The following is a 17,751-nucleotide window of genomic DNA, read 5'->3' as shown; positions in this document are numbered from 1 at the left end:
CCTCCCATCCTTCTGTGCATGACGCGTGGCAGGCGGGGGGCGGGGCCTTTTAAAAACCACAAGAGCACATCTCCGGAACATCAAAGACGTTCAGCATATCAACAAACCAATGGCGAGAAAACGAGACAACTCCAGATCTCTGGAGAACTGCCGTATCATGACGGTTGGTCGGGCATCCAGCTTCAGACGTGCACAAAAGAAATCGCCGCCTCCGCTCACCCTAGCCGTAGCGAATACTTCCGCCCGCCGCGCCCGGCCCCGACCGATCTCCAACCGCGACCAGCCCGCCGGTTTTGCTCGCCTTTTTGCTGCTGCGCTGCGCCGAGCCGAACATCGCGAAGAGGCACGACGACTCACGGCCCGCGAGGAATCCCAATTAAAACCCGCCGTTTCGGGTCCCTCATTAGTCCGTTCCGACAGGGCGCATCGTGACCTCAGCGTGACCCTTCTGCAGAACGGGCAACAAACCACGGCGCGGCGCTCAGCTGGCCTATGTGGCATGTCCGGCGCTGGACTGATACGTTCGTGGCGCTAATGAGTGGCGAATTCGCCGCCCGGCGACGCCCGCGGCGTATTTGGACCGGTCCGCGAGAGTGGGCGTGTCATCGCCGGCGCGCCGTCACGACTGAGGGGAGAGACGTCACGAAGCACCGTGACCTGGCTCTGCCGGTGACTCGGCCCGTCTCAGAAGACGCCGACGCCTGGTGACGTCATGACGATGACATCACTGGACAGGTAACGTCAGAATGTGACGTCACTTCCACCCCTCCCGTATTCAACAACCAACGTTGCAGAGGTTGAGCTGGCTGAAGCGGCAGAAATCCGTTCCAGACGTGACCTTGACACCAGTCACTTCACTCTCCAGTCTCCACACGCCACTCACAGCCGCGTTTCAACACAGCCGGCAGGCGTGGGCACTGGACACGGAAACCCGCCAGCGACACGGACATGTTTGGTTTGGTCTCGGGGAGGTCAAACAAGGCAGGCACCGTGTCGGCACCAAGGACCAGCGACTTAGATCAAAGAAGAGCCGCCATAAGGCAGATAAACGTTGGAAAGCGAATGTTTTCATCTGGAAATTCGTCCAGCGAGTCTCAATTTGGCCTACATTGGTCACATCAATGATCTCGGCTGCGTGTGTTGGTGAAAGAACATGTTTATGTTACGATTAGATCAAGAGGATGACGTGTAATTGACAGCGGAGTAACATTATGTCAACCAAAACGTCAGCTGGCAAATGTCAGCTCCAGCAAGTGCAATAGCATGCGGGATCCAATATTGATGCTTGCGTCTCAGCAGGACAACGATTCAACGCGTGCAAACATCTGCAAGCATACATTGCTTCAGCCTCGGAAGAGTAAAAAGTACGACCCCTCCCCATCTACCCAGTTACAAGACTGGCTTAAAATATTACGGCCAGCTCTCAAAATTTAACGATTCTCCACAACATCAAGCAGCTTCCTTCCTCCCCCTTAAGCATTTCCAGCGGTACTCACGGCTTCTTTTCGTCGGCGATGCGCGTGGCGAGGCCGAAGTCGCCGACCTTCACCACCATTTCATCCGAGAGGAACATGTTTCCCAGCTTCAGGTCGCGGTGCACGATGCTCTGTGAGTGGATGTACTCGGCACCGTCGGCCAGCTGGCGCATGTAGTAGCGCACCTCGGGCTCCGTCAGCGTCTGCCTGTGCTTCAGGACGTGCACCAGAGACTGTGGAAGAAGACGAGGGAGAGTTAGTGATTGAGGGCGCTTCATGACATGCAACTGTGGAAGAACACATGAGCTTGTATAACACATGAGCTTGTATTTGTATCTTGCAAAATAAAAGACGCACGTTCAACGTCACAGGGCTGCCTGCATATACCAACTTGCAATGCTATTGGCACGGAAGAAGGGCTCATAGACTTGTGGTTCAGCCAGCACAATGGGGTGTGAGTATATAAGAGCGGGTCAGGGGTTGAAGCTGCTGAAAGCTGCTGAGGTCGGACAGCTAGTGTGGGAAATGTGCCGACTGCGGTGGGGAGCGCAAGGAACCGGCTGGAGTAGATTGATCGAGCATAAGAAGTTATAAACGATCCGGTGGCAATGCTGGTTGAATTTACGAGTGCTGATGGATATTGCAGTGAATGCGTGAGAAATTCAGACACGAGGTCATGGCCGCTACGTAGCGTCTCGGCCCGCATAAACGTATTGCAAAACATGAAGCTCCCGCGCACAATAGACGCTGGTAGAGCGGGGTCATGAAAGGTCAAGTTTGGGCTGGTAGCGTAGCTGATCTCTAACGCAATGCATTGGGAAGGACGCAGCTTCCGACTTGCGTTTATTTTGCCAGCAGACAGCTAGCACGTCATTATGCACGCTCGACCAGAGAGCGTCATTCAGCAAGCAAGTTCAACATCAAACTGTTTGATATCACCTATCATGTCATGTTCCTGAGGCTTCCGTCGAAACACTCCGTCAAGAATAATGTGCTTACATTGCAGACAGAACGGAATCTTCCACAAATAAACACACCGAACCGAGCCAGTCACGCCGAGTGCAGATAAATACACTAATCCATTCAGTAGCGTCGTGGCAATTGCCGATCGATGACCAAATACGGAGCTGCCAACAGCTCCATCATGCCATATAGCTTAATCCCCGTGACATATAACCCTGTCACGGTCATCCTCCAGTCATATTTTCCCACTGACATGAGCCCGAGGCCACTCGACGGCCAAGCAAACAGTTTGCCGTCGAGCCGGAGAGCATCCGCCGAGGACAACATACGTCCCAGGCCGGCGACGGCAGAAGGCAAAGAGCCCGCCGCAGCAGCGTATTAGCTTAGCGAACGAGCGCTAATGCTCTCCACTGCCGGCATCCTGTGCTAACGCGGCTAACCTACATACGCATGACAGGATTGCAGCGTGTAAGGCTTATCCCCGGCCATTACGGAGTGGGTCCTGGCCGTTGTAACAAACTGCCTTTCCCTGACAGCTCCTGACACCTATGACAGCACCTGCAGTTGATCCTCGACCTTGCTAGTCACTGTCAGACTGAATCCCAACAGTCCTGGCAGTCAGTCCGTCCCTGACAGCACCTGGCGCGTATGACAGCCGCCGCCCTGACAGCACCACCGGCCGGTATTTGGGTCAATATCCGATGACCGTGTCAACGTCCGAGGACAACACTCCGAGTGGCGCCCGCCCACAGATCTGACACGAGCGTACACACGGCGGACGTCGGGGTCCGCGGGCAGTCCGGAGCCAGGTACACAGAGGAAGGGACCGCCGAGCCGACCACGACGACGACGACGGCGACGGTGACGAGCGGAAGGGTGGCGGACGGCGACGACCAGCGGACGGCGAGCAGGCGAGCGAACGGTGGACGGGCGAGGGTGCTTCTAGGCCACAACATCCGGTGTTATGAGGAGCGGGGTGGAGCGGGGTGGCCAGCGCGGCCAGTGAGACCAGCTGAGACACACATGTCGCTCGCCACCCCTGCCACTGATTGACAACAGGGGAGGAAGGGTCCGGACAAGCAAGCTGATTCTCCATTTCTGAGCTCACGCTGCTGTGCTAATGTTATGTCAAATGGACCACAATCGCGTGAGATAATGATCCATACACGATAATGAGATATTGTAAAATATAACGTTAGCTGGATTTCTATTCCAAAGTTAAATATTCATCTCCAGATCAGGACATCTCAAATCAAAAGGCACATTGATATGTAACAGGCGACTCTCATCTCCACTGATCGACCGTGGTCGGGACGATGAGAATCGGAGGCGTAGGAAGGACCGGTCAACGGAGGACCATCAGCCAGGGCGGGTCTCCGGTCACGGAGGACCATCAGCCGGGGCGGGTCTCCGGTCACGGAGGACCATCGGTCACCGGAGGCGGTCCGCTGGGGGCGGCACCGGCGTGCGGGAACGCCGACGTGGCACCATCGTTACTGGAGCTGGGCCAGACAGGTCCGGCTGGTGTCAGTCCCACGGTGGCCGGAGAGCCATCGCGTCACAGAATAGAGACAGACGCTCCCGAGAGTCTCGACACAGAAAACGGCAGCCAACAGACCAACAGAAGCCAAAAGACAAGAGAGTGAGTTAGCGCTGGTTTACTTTACCGAGACGGGATAAATAATGATCGGGTAGCTAATAGTGAGACAAAACGATTTATTGCAAACTTATAGACACCATTAAAACGAGGTATTTCTATTAACGAAGCCGGCGGAGTGTTTATTTTCCGTGGCATCGCTCCAAATTCTTCAGGTGTGTATCGCGTGGCCAACTGGCAGGCGTTCCGTCTACATTTCAGTGTATCCGTGACGAGCGGAGTCACGAGGAGCCGCACGTGAGCGTTTGGAGCAAGGAGGAAAACACAGATCGTGAGCCGTTAGCGTACGGCCAATTAAGACGCCCGGGACTATCAATTCACACCACGCGCACGATAGCTGGTACGGAAGAAAATGATTGGAATTGAGCTCAAGGCACGGGTGCCTTTGACGTCGGGACCGGAAAACAACTAACTACACCGTGCAGACTGCACAGTGCACAGTTACACGCTTCGTATATTGCACTCCAACCACAAGCGTTCCGCTTAGCCCCTCCCCTCCCCCCCCCCCGCTTCTGGTCCCGATTACAACTAGAACACGTGTGGTGTATATTACATTCATACCACCCCCGTCCCGCACAGCTGAGTGAACCCACCTTCCCTCCCCACAACCCAAACACGGAACACGAGTGGCAGCAGCGCGGCTTGTTATAATATACATCCACACGCGCTGTGTGTGTCGGCAGGCGAACACTTGGACCAACTCCAGTGCAATCGAGCCGAGCCGAACCGAGCCGATGGCCGGCCCGTTTCAGCTCCCTCCCGACGTGAGGTGTCATCACGCGCATTAGATGGACGGCGCGGCTACACGCGGCTGGCACGCAGCGGATTTGGGGCGCTGACCTCTCCCGCCCGCGGGGCGTCAGAGCGGTGCGTGACGCACACGCATAGTGACGTCAGGGGGCGTCAGTGACGTGAGTCTGCCGTCAGTGTGATGAATAACGGATAAGGAATACCAGGCACGCAAGATAAAAGAGCATCCACATGGGTAGCGGTATGCTTTACTCCTGTTCTTTTGATTTAGACTCATTTCGGTGAGATTCGGTGAGAGCACTGCAGCATGTCTCGAGACAAGAGCATCTGGGTCAGCGCACGACCGCTGTCAAAACTAATGCAGCACTCAAGCACGCCTCCGAAACATCCCAGAAACTCGGGGCGAAACACGCGCCGAAACATAGAAGCCTAAGCACGTTCCAGTGCCCACTGCTACTCTTGATGAGACAGGCGACGGCGAAACATGTGGGCGGCGTATTCTGAAGCCGTCGCGAATTGGGACACGTCGGATATCTGAAAGGAAGACGACAGTTCCGGGCCTGCAATGCCGGAATGCATACGTTGCAGAGAAGCGGGCGATGCGACGCATTGATTAGAGGACGAAGTGCAGTGGGCCACAAGAAGACGGGGAACAGTGACAGCCTGAGATGGAAAACAGAGACAGCAAGGCGGGTGGAGAGATGAGACAGAGGACAGATATGAGTCGGATCGCGTGACTGGGACTGGACAGCACGTCATCAGTCCGACGCGAGCATGCAACGGCTGTCGTTAGACGTCAGATATTGCCAGCAGATGCTGCAAACTGTCAGAAAATGTCACCAAATTGCAGCAGCTGCCGCAAAGAGCCGCTGATCGACGGCAGATGCGCCGAACTGTCGCTAAGAATTACCTACTCTTTGTCGCCAGGTGTTACAAATCGGCACCGGTCACCATTTCGACCCAGCGCACGGCCGTTGCAGCTCGTCAAGACCATCCGCGGACGTTTAGACTTGACGTGGGCGGCTCACAACTTCAGCTCAGATATCCGATTCGCTCCATTTGGCTTCGGCGATCGCACCAGAGAAGGGTGGAGGCGGCGACTGTCATCAGGCCTTTCGGAAGGGCGATTCCGACTCCGTCTGATAATCGCTGACGTCAGAACACATCATCCGACATCAAAGGACCGAAACATCACCGCCGTGATGTATGTGACAGCACCATGGGAGATGTTTTATGATATCGACGCCCCTACGACAATTCAAAGTAACCGAACTCTCCTACAGCGCTGTGTCTTCTGCGTCCAAGTTGACATTGGCCTGCCTTCACAGTGGTCTGGAATGCGTTCGCCAAGACCATTTGCCTGTTGTTTTTGGTCGACGCTGGAGGACATTCAAAGACGTGGCATCCAGCTGGTTGTGCGTGGCCGCTGCCCTCGGTCGGCCGTCCCGCCAGGCCGCTCTATCGGCACACCCATCAGCGTTCCCACAGAGGCCGAGCGGCGCTGCCAAAAAAGGAACCGGCCCGAGCGTCCGCCGAGCCGCGCGGATCCGGTCCGGCGCAGCACCGGGGTTTGACAGTTCCTCGGCGGCCGGGGCAGGTCGCGGTGGGTCCAGGACAGGACGAGCACCTGTCCGCGCGCCCGAGAGCAGAGGAATGCCCGGCTGTCAGCCACTCAGCTCGTCAAACGGAGGGTCGGCGACTGGCGAAGGAGCAAACTTTGGAGCGGCGCAGAGGCGGCCAAAGTTGGGACGGAAAATACGAACGGTGCAAACTTTATGGGCAAATACTTAGCCTGCATTCACGCTTGGAAATAGTACACAGGCTCTACTCAAAGAAAAAGTAGGGGACGAAGAGGCAAACATTTCCTCTATGGATAACAATCTTCACTCACGAACTGTGTCCTTTGAAACATGCAATCAAAACCATTTCAGGTTTCGCCCATTATTCAGACGTCAGAAGCAGTGCCGGAAATGCCACCAGCCTGACCTATTATGTGTCCGACTGGAGTGTGCGCCCGACTGTCAGGCCTGCCTCGGCTCTCACTTAAACCATGCAAGCAACAAAGGTGCTATTGTTCGCTGCACTACGACGGTCTTAAAGGTGATAACCAGCATTCCGCAGCTAGTTTGTCGATATCACGTCGAATAGTTGCCGGCTCAGTCCTTCCTTCCGCAATCCGCATTTCGCATACTGATCGCAGTTGCATACCATCTTAGACAATATCTGACTTTACTGTCATGTAATCACCAAGTGGTTGAAGGCTAAAGGAATAAACAACAAAACGGGACAAGGGGCATAGCCAAGGACGGAGAGGCAGCCAGTAGCCACGGACACATGAGCCACCCTCCGACAGCAGCACCGTCACCCCTCCCTCCCTCCCCCTCTCGCTGCAACACCACACATCAGACCGAGCACGCCGGTCGAATTACCACCGCCTTCTCTCATGGCAGCGGCGGTGGGCGGAGCGGGCAGCTCCGGTTCCCACCGCCCCCAGTCGATACTTTCCTCTCCCGTCTCCCATGTCTCCATGTCTCCTGTGTCCCCGTGTCTCTCACGAGAGCTCACTGCTCGCTGGCCCAGACAGAGCGCGACCACCGCAACCGCCGCCGCCGCCGCGTGGAAAGTCCGTGAATATGAATGGCTCAGGCGCGCGCCCTCCAGTTCAAAGTCGTGTGTTTGCAGCTTTCGCCGAGTCGATCAGGCATATGTTAGCGAGTTATGCTTCGGTGAAGTCGTCCGGTCGTTATGCCTCAGTGCAGTCGTGCGCCCGCGTTACATTTTGATTTACCTCTCACTCCTTTCACCAAAATATCATGTCATTTTAAAATGCAATATTCTCGTGGAAAAAATAGCATCCACCAAGCTTATCTCGACCAATATCTGCTTTCTCATTCAATCTTCATAACCCCTTGTCAGCTCCAGTGCTCGCCCACCGCTCCCATGGGACCCGAATCGTCCAGCCCACGCTCCAGATGACCCTCGCTCAGTTCCAATCTGACCTCCACAAATTTCAGCGGCTATTTCAGTCTCGCTCGCTCGCTGCCAGGTTTCCGGTCCGACATCAATTATCCCCGCCCGGTTCCCGAGCATATCACCGCCAGCTCGCCCACTGATTTCCGTCTCCTTCCGCGAGGTTTCCGTCCGATCTTTCTGCCATCCGGACCAGCCCTTTCGCCAGCATCACATCAGTCTCTGCTCGCTACAACATTCATCTCCGGCTCGTATCCTATCCGTGCCGCCCCGCTAACTTTCTGCTCGATTGGTGTCCGGACTTTCTGCACGATTTCTATCCATCCTTCTGCTTGCTTTCTGCCCAATTTCCATCCTTCTCAGTAGCAGTAAATGAGCGCATGTTGGCGGCAGCTGGGCGGGAATGGGTAGGCGTCAGCGTTGGCGGCAATGTTATACTGGAAGGGTAGGCGGCAGGCCGTGGGTGGCAATGTGGCGAGGTGAAGGCATTCAGTAGAATATAATATAAACAATATAATGATGAAAATAATAGCATGCTAAATAATCAAACATATTATACATAATCACAACGAGGGCAATGGCGTTGTCGGTGCGAGCGGCGGGAAGCAACACAAAAGAGAGGGACAGCCAGCGATACCAATAATGCCAGTGTCAGCACGTTAGTCCCGATACGGCCGGTCTGAGTCAAATCAGACTGAGAGGAGAGGAAGACAGATGGCTGAAAGCGAGAGTAGAGACCGTCCACCGGCTAGCATAACCGGGATTCGACAGCGCGCGAGAGTGAAAACGCACACAAGCGGACTCCCGTGTGACATGCCATCTGTCGGAGCTCGAGATGGTCGCCCGAGACCTGCTTCTCATGACAGGACAGAAAGCGTCGTCGGATCTTGGCTGCCATCCAGAGGACAGTAACAGCGGTGACGCCATACCAGCATCAATCTCTTTCACAGCGCCGTCACAGTCATGAGGAAGACCACTCACGGAATTTTACGGCTGTTTTCACAGCGCTGACTCGACGGAGGATAGGTAGCCACACAATCCTCCCGAGGCGGCGGGCTCTCATACTACACGAGTTACCGAATAAAGTTCGCTGATATCACGCTCTCTGCAGCCCTGCATAGCATTGGGCTCTGTAATTGTACCACTACTCGCTAGATGGCAGGGTAGTCGGCAAAGGCAGGACAGTCACCGAGCCGTGCCCACACGAGCGAAGATGCGGGCCTTTATTTACACTGCCGTGCTGACGGTCTAGCGCGTGGCCCACGGGCCGAGCTCAGCCGCACGAGCAGGAGCAGGGGAACAGGATAAACATGATGACACGTGGCCCCAAGCAGGACTGAAGGTTTGTGTGGCTAAACAAACTGTTCCTTTTTTGTCAATGGGCCGACAGCTTCTGCATCAGCTTAAATTATGTTTACGCTTTATTTGGCCATGTTGATAACGGTTTATCGCGTGCGTATTTTTGTTCGTTGTATTTATTTATGCAACAGACTTATCAATGATCTGCTCTGGCAGAGCATTTACCCAAGCTAAACAATCACCAACGCAAAGCCGTTGTGCCCGAGCAGGTACCTAAACCGAATGCAATCAATCAAACGCCCTAAATCAGTTCCCACGACTTGCCACTTACCGATTTCCTGCCAGCGCTCACTCCCAAAGTTCGTCCTTGGCCCTTTCCGGCCGTGTAACCCCGCGCGACCTCTCACCCCCTCGTCCTCCAACAAGTCGGCCGTCCTTACCTTTCGCGGACAGTACTCGAGGATGATGTAGACATTCTCCGAGTCTTCGAAGCAGTGCTCGAAGCGAACGACATTGCGATGCCGCAGGTGGCGGTGCAAGTCGATCTCTCGCGCGATCTGTCGACCAGAGAGAGTACCCGGGTCAGCGGAGGGTCACACAGGTCACGGGGGTCACACGTGCGACAGGGGTCAAACATGGGACGAGTCGGACACGGGTTACGGCGTGTCACGGCGGAGCCAGGCCGGCGGTCCCACTCGTCAACAGAGCCAACGGCAAACAACAGCTCAAACAAACACTAGCTCGCAGGCGCTGGCTTCAAACAAACAGCGCGGCTCGCCAGCACGGTGGGTCGAGATACTGGGAGGAGGGGAGATCCTCGCCGGAGGCACGTGTCTGTCGGGCTGGCAGGGGTCAACCGCCTGCGGCGACACGCGGCGCAGGTGGCGTGACCCGGCGGCGTCGGACCCGCCTCACGACGAGCGAGGCCAACTCTCGTGACGCGACGCAGCGTATAATTCGCCCAAAAACTCTGTAATCCCGCCGAGGCCCGACAAGGACACGACTGCGCCTTTGAGCCGGCCCGTGCGCCTTTGTGGCTCGCCATATCTGGCTGCATCTCCGGCAGCCGATTCTGCAAAACAAACGACGGCGTCCAGCTTTTCTATGTAGCTCTGCGGTCGCCGCCGCCGCAGAGGGAGGGCAGAAGAATAGAGAGCGTCCAGAGACGCCCCACAGCTTCACGCACTTCCCCATTGTGTGCGGGGTCGCTGCCGGACCAAAGGGCGTTCCAATGCAACAACTGGCACGCGACACGCCGCACGCGAGGCGCGACCTTCCTCCCTAGCCAAACAGCCGGAGCGGCTGGCGTGTGACGCGGATGGGATGCGGCACTACCGGGCTGACTTTGGCCCCTCGCCACCCACTCTTGGCAGGAGGGAACTTAGCAGATAATCCCCTGCGCCGGCTGCTACAGTGGCCCGAAATACCATCCCACGCAGGTGCTTCTATCCAGCCGCACGTCACGACCAAAAATGGTCCACGCGAGGTAAACGCTGATCCCACTATCTAGGAAACTGAGCTCGAGGCCTTTGATCCCTTTCATCCCACCCTCCCCACGCCGGGCGATGCTCCGGCGATTTACGTTCGTCGCTCTCTCACCTTTTCCACAAAAGAGGCGCTGACATCCCGCGGCGACCCACCGGCGCCCCGATGAATTTATTGGCGTCGATTGGCTCAATCGAGCGATGGTGGCATTTTCTCGGGACGAACGAAACCCTAGCCACCATCAGACGACAGCCGGTCCCTCGCGTCGCGCCGGTCGGCCCGAAAGGATAGCCAATCAGTGTATCAAGTATCCGTGGGGAGGACTTCGGTGCCACGAATGGCTTCACTAACGATACCCCGACCTCAGATGACACTCAGGCTGATGAAGCGAGGCCGTGACGCTCCTGCGGTGTCCGAATGAGAAGATAATGCCCACGCCATCGGGGTTTACAACAGCGGAACAGCGGTGATCATACGCCGTAGGAGGCGGCATCACCGCGTCTCGTCTAGCCGGACTTGGCCAACTAGCTCCCGGCCTCCATTACAGCCAGCTGGCCTCTCGGCGGGGAGTCGTGACCAGAGCAGTGACCTCCCGCCTCTATGGAGAGTGGCGACTGGCGGCGACTGGCGAGAGCGCTGCCGACGTGAATGAGTCTCCATCCACAGTCGCCAGAGTCTACACACGCGAGAAAGCTGACAGGAGCGTACACAGACCCGCGAGGGACCGCAGCGACAGCCCGATAGCGCCCCCAGCCATCCTCTCAGCAGACAGCCCCTACCGTCGGGTACGCTGAGTCTGCACGTGCGCACGTCTCGTTGAGTGACACACTGCTAACGTGACCTGTCACTGTTCCGGCGTGGTGACAACAGCCCAGACACGCGAGCGTCCGGCGCGGCGCCACGGCACCTCTGGCCCAACATGGTCAGTGCATGGTCCGGACATCAAGCATACACAAACCAGAGACGTGACTCGTCCCAGTACCAACAACTAATTGACATGCGTGTCGATCCGGTGAGTGACACCCTTCTCGCGACCCGTTTCAACGGGGAGGCAGTGACGTCGCTATTGATTCATCTCAGGGAAAGGCGGCCTGGCGGTGACCCGTTAGTTTACTCAATGTGACGTGTCGTTGAGTAAGGAGGCTGGCGGCCACGTGGCCAGTTCACAAGCACTGAGACGTGAATCACAAACCGGCGAGCTAACGGGTTGTCGTGACAAAGCCAATGTCCAGTAATCGCTCGTAGTTAAGCCCATATGCGCCCACTGCTCCGTGAGAATGGTTCTTATCTCGACGGATATTTAATTAGACAAGCCAACCGGCCCTAGAAACCACTAGCGTGTCTCAGTGATACACATTTCAAACGAATGAAAGGCCAGCAACAAAAACTGGCCTGATCCGAATCGAGGGCTGGGAATAATGACCTCATCGCCCGGCAATGGCCAGTATCAGTCTCTCGGTCCAGCGGCGTTCTATCCGCACGATTTGCCCGCTGCGCTAACGCGGCCATCATCGATGAGTTGTATCATCGATGCATCAGCGTCCGATCCCTCCGCCTCACTGGATGATAGAATGAGCCTGGCGTCCCACCCTGGGCTAAAATCGGAACCCACTAACCAGGGGTGCGCCGTCACACGCTCTGACGCGATTTCGAGTCGCTGAAAATCACTGATCTAGGGCAAACGATGTTCGAAGAGGACGACAAAATCAGGACACATCGAACTGAAGGACATCACCGGGGCCAAAACAGTCGTGAATAACTCAGTTGGCATTCCACAAACATCTAGGGTCTGCCAACTCAAACGATTCACCTAACTCGTTGGCGTGAGGCTTCTGACACTATCACCACCGCTACCTTGTCGGCGCTGGGCCCCGTCCAAGACGCCTCTGCCAGACGTGGAGTCACCCCACGCACATTATCCCTCGCGCAGCGCATTTCCGGACTCCGTGCCTCAGGGGAGGACCAAATCGGCGCCGGAGGAGACGGCCAGCCGTCGCAGCGAGCCGTGGAGGCGTCTCCCGCTCAATACCGTCCGACACTCCCCTCTACCGAAAACAGAGGAACGTCGGACCGCCGTCACCGCCCCATCGCCGACGCAGCAGCGGCAGGAGCAGAGTCGACGGAGGCACCCGAGCGGGAACAGCAGACACCCCCGGCGGCGCTAATCTCAGCTTAGTGGACCGGCAGAGTGCGGCGCATTAGCGCCCCTGCGCCACCACTGCCTCACCAAAGCCACGGCCGCCGCCTCTGCCGCGCGGTCAGCGTTCGTGGGGCACCAGAGCGCGACCGCCAGTCATTGCACCGTCGTTAGAGGCTGTTTAAAGCCGCTCCGAGGCTCTGCAACGCTCGTTGGCCGCACCACTCATACTGTATATGTAGTTGGGATGGGTCGACTCGACCGAGAGGCGAGGTCGACGGCTGGAGAGGCAGAGGGTATGTTGCCATGCAATACCATGAGCTCCTTGTTCCACCATGATGGTTTGAAGACAGGCACAGTCGAATCGAAATGACGTGGACTGAAGAGCTTCTAAAAGACGCGTCGTCTCTGCAATTGCATGACAGTCGTATTGCAACAGTTGCGAGTCATATTTATGCCACCTCGCAAGTGTCTCAAGTCGTCAGCAGCGCTGCAGCCTGGTGTAATAGTCGGCTCAGACGACATCGGCCCTCGCCCCAGCCAATTAAGGGACATTGCCCGATGCGCGTCATGCACCTGCAAGCAGCCTACCTGCTGGGACGGCTTTTCGAGGAAGGATAATGGCGGGGCTGTGCAGCCCGTCCCAGCTGAATTCTAAACGACTACGGACAGCGTGGGTAAGATAGTCGTTGATAATATCTCTCCATCCAACCACCGCAACGAGCCACAGCTGTCTACTTTTTCAACTTTGTAGTCCTCCTGTACCTTCCCTTTCTCTATCATCTTTTCTCCATCTTCTTACGATCGTTTCAGCTCACATTTCCCCAGCTGACGACGGGTGACAGTGAATCGCGCCATACGGGTGAGCGGACCGTTTTTCACAGTCGAGGGCAGGTCGGTATGTCCCGGCCCAGTGACCCTCATCAGTGAGGGGTGCGGTGACGGCAACGGCCGCGCTCCCACGCCCCGGGCCACATCTGCGCCGCACCCTATCCTCACAACACACCGGGGTGGCGTCGCGCAAACACAGACACGTCCCGTCGACGCTGACAAATCGTCGGCGACGACGACGTCGACGAGCGACAAAAACCAGTTCAAACCATCCCGACAGCCTGCTGTCGACCACCGGAGGTGGTTTTCGGCATCTCAATTTCGGTAACTTCCGATTCAAAATATCATAACTCCTAATGACTGAAAATACCAGATGTTATCTGTCAACGGTGATTACCGGAATCCCTGCTACATGTCTACAAAGGCTAACAGAAGTGTCTTACGTTCATGGAAGCGCTATGCCTGACAGGCACCCGACAGCCTGACAACAGAGATTGCTGCCGTTGATGGGTATCTGGTTGCGGAGATCCCTCACATCAATCCGCGGTTAGGCTGTCGTCCACAGCAGCCGGCGCCCAGCTCCCTAATCCTCTTTGGGACATCAATCGTCGTCACGGCACTGTCCCTGTCGGGCAGGACGTCTCATCAAACAGTCATCTAGCTTCCCTCCCTCTATGCTTTATTCACGTCTCCCCCTACCCGGCTCCCTTCATGTCCCCTAGCTCTCCGTCCGGCTAACGCACTAGCCAGAGAGTAAGTGACGGGCACCGGGCGTGCTTCTATTTATGACGCTATTTTTACCACGTCTGGGAGTCCAAATCATTATAGAAAAGGAAAAGCTAGTTTCTCTGAAAACGAGAAAAAATTTCTTCCTTGAACAAAATGAAAATATACCTTAAATGATTCCAATTGAAATTAGGGTTCCAGCCAGCCCTGTGGGGGACGGATGAAAGCGGTCGTAGGGAAGGTCTCTGTACGTCCATCCTGCATCCCTCCATCAGAATGACTGATCTATGATAAACAGCATCGCAGGAAGCCCACCAGGAAGCGGTGCTTCATTAGTCTTCTACGCAAGCACAAATAATATCGTCGGGCAATGTCCAGGTCGCTTATAGAAACAGGAAACTGAGGCGGGAGCAATAAAAGATGCCAGCTGTTAGCATATCACCCCAGGCGCTGTGATTTTCATTAAGTTGATTATGATCGTCTGGATCATCGAGGAAGAAAAGTGTTAGTACTAAAGCATCTTAGTCAGGGGCTCAACGTTTGATGTTACTCCAAAATAATCAGCATGGAAAACACCAGACATCGTAAATGGCCCAAAGAACATCGTAGGGGGGCGGGGGTGGGGAGACGCTACACCATTTACAACCCTGTTACGGAAATGCTTCCATTTGTATCCAGCAACGAGCCGACATCATCCAACTAACGATCTTGTCCCCGGCACACAGCAGATTAACTACCCGGGGTCTGGTAACTCCTTCACCCCAACCGTCCCTATTCTCACTTCGGAAACTGGCATCGACCGCACTGCGGCTGAGGCCAGCGGCGGCGGCGATTCGTCACAAGGTCACTGTGACGTCATCGACGACCCCGACGCATCGGCGCCGACGGAGGCGACCTCATGACCGCGGTATTCGGGTCGGCAAGGCCGCCCGTCGGTTGGGCACTCATGAGCCGCCGCCCACCCCGCCCACACCCTCAGTCGATGGGCGACGAAGTTGTTACGACGTCGCCATCGCCTTCGACGCCGTTAGGGCGATGATAGCGTTCCCCTGATGAGATGTGTTTCATCGCTTCGTGGATGAGTTGAGCCCTGGCCACGCCCCGTTGCTGCTAGCGTTCTTGGACGACACTGGGGGTAATGGTGCCCCTGGAACGTGCTTTTTAGCTGACAGCTTTGTGAGTCATGGACTAAGCACATGCTACCCATGAGCGAAAACTGCCACGCTTAAATATCATGCGACTGGTAAAGATGAGAGTTAAATGAATGAATTGTGCTTGATCCTCCAGAAAGAACTTGTGACACTATGTTATGATCTCTCAAAGCTTTACGACCGCGCCGCTAGCACTCAAAATACACAGTTCAACGTTTACATTCGGCATGCTCAGCAGCTAGCAACGGAATCCATGGAATCTCGCCGCTTTCCCAGAGCTGCACGGTGAAACTCAAGTCACCATTCGCTTGGTAAACAGATCGAACGCACCACGCGCTGCCGTCCTAGCTCAGAGTCTCGTGCACTGATTTGGCATCTTCGCCTATCGATGGTACGCAGGCAGATACGCCCTCCATTATCGATACAGTTCGATCGATAATGTAATCACGCCCGGTAACCGCGCGTGACACCACCGAGTCCACTGGGTTCACCCGCAGACGCCAACACAGCGATCTGGCCAGATTTAGACAGGGACTGACCTTGGTGTAGTTATGGTCGAGATTTCAACACTCAGCTTAAATGGCATGGCCAATGTCACTCATACCACACTACCGTACACAGAACTACGCAGTCCGGTCTTTAGAACGTCAGTTATTACATAAACACTGTAAAGACCTTTGTAGTCTGTATATAAACACCGTGGGTAGACTGCGCGCCTCAGCATCCACTGTGATTGGGCCCAAGCCCCAAGCATTACTCGCGTTTTCAGCTGAGCGTGCCACACCGGTCCCACGCCACGCAGAGGCGAGTAGCGCAGGTCGACCCTCACGCCGGGACTATCTATAAGACGGGATCGAACAATGGTCCGACTTAATTCGACAGGCTGAAGCCATCTGAGCGGCCCATTAGGGGTGGTAATCAACCAGGCCAGCCGGTCCATGAGCTGGGCAATCAGTGTCGGGCCGACGCCCGAGTCTGGACGACCTGTTAATCAATTACAACTTGTCACCGCGCCAAATCTGGCACCGCACCCGTCCCAGCAGCGACGAGGTGTGCGTGAGCGCTGCCAAAAACGGTCACGGCTGCCACACTCGGCACGGCTGGAGCGGCGGCCACACCTGTCACGCACGACTCGGAGTCGTCACGGCGACCGTGACGGCCCACCGTCTCGGACCGACACGTCTCCCTCCTGACCGTGAGCTGTGGCCGGACGCCGCAACCGTGAGACTTCCGTGTTCCTGTCGACGCCACTGGCACGGCCGACAGCAATCCAAGGAAAAATCCTCCGGACTGTCGTCACCCACCCCCTGGCCAAACCGTCCGCCACTATCACCTTACCCAGGGAAAAATTCTGCCGACAGGGAGCCGCAAAAACTGGTCACGCTTCCGTCGCGTGTGAGCCATTCGATGTCGACACGATAGTCAAGTCGCGTTTCCCACACCTGTCCAGGGGGCCGTTATCAAGTCTTCATCCGCGTCCTGTTTTGTCAGTATTTGGAAAAGTATTTTCAAGCCCGTTTAACTAAAAGATACCACTATAAATAAACGCTGCTTGTGCAATGAGCCAGCGAGAACCATACCTATCAGTTAAACTGAAGCTCATGAATCCTGCACAGCATGTTGTCCAATGTTTATAATCTGTGTAGTCTATACCATGGCGATGTTTGCCACTTCAGCGCTCTACAAGTCTCCAGCAGAGTTCCGGCTCTCTATTCGGAACAGCTCACGTATTTTTCCGGCCTTCGATAAACCAGACAGACGGCGCCCAGCCACGGTCTATAACAGTCCAATAACATTCTGTTCAAACAACTGACAGCGAGTGGGGCGCACGCAGCCCGCCGCTGGCAGGATCGATGTCGACGAAACGCCGACGGTCAGCAACGCGAACAACAGCTGCGCGAGCACCGACACAACCAAGCCGTCGAGAGTCGACGTCGCATTCATACTCGTCAGGGATCCCGCCTATTTGACACGCCTCTCCCTTTCAACCAGCGTCGACAAGAGCACCCGCATCCTATCCGCAGCTGGCGCTTTGATCCCGTTGTGCCCTGGATGACCCGTCGCAGGTGGAACGGCGACGGCTCAAAGGCGGCGCTGACCGATGCACGCTTTGATGCGCGAACTGGAGCTCCGCGATGCCCCGCGGGAGTCCTTTCATCCTTCATCGGAGGGTGAGGAGATCCCAGCGGGTGTCGGCCAGATCCCGCGCGCCAACAGCTCTAATCCGACGAGAAAGACCCCGACGGAGTCGTCAGCGCTCCCCGGGGGAGCCGGGGAGCCGCCGTCTCCGGGGAGCCTGCGTGTCCG

General features: G+C 56.1%; 1 protein-coding gene across 1 annotated transcript in view; it reads right to left on the bottom strand.

Annotated features, from left to right (window-relative positions):
• LOC122382614 (serine/threonine-protein kinase PLK1-like) overlaps positions 1–17,751 on the bottom strand; it is an 83,782-nt gene that overhangs the window by 20,426 nt on the left and 45,605 nt on the right. The window contains exons 3-4 of the mRNA XM_043368172.1: positions 9,555–9,671; positions 1,497–1,708 (exon numbers count right to left, since the gene is read on the bottom strand). Coding sequence (XP_043224107.1) covers positions 1,497–1,708; positions 9,555–9,671 — 329 coding nt within the window. The remainder of the gene's footprint in view (positions 1–1,496; positions 1,709–9,554; positions 9,672–17,751) is intronic.

This window comes from Amphibalanus amphitrite, unplaced genomic scaffold (genome assembly GCF_019059575.1).
Source record: "Amphibalanus amphitrite isolate SeventyFive unplaced genomic scaffold, NRLGWU_Aamphi_draft 000143F_arrow, whole genome shotgun sequence".
NCBI classification, from domain to species: domain Eukaryota; kingdom Metazoa; phylum Arthropoda; class Thecostraca; order Balanomorpha; family Balanidae; genus Amphibalanus; species Amphibalanus amphitrite.
Note: the sequence above shows the minus strand (reverse complement) of the source record. Positions and strands in the feature narration are given on the sequence as shown.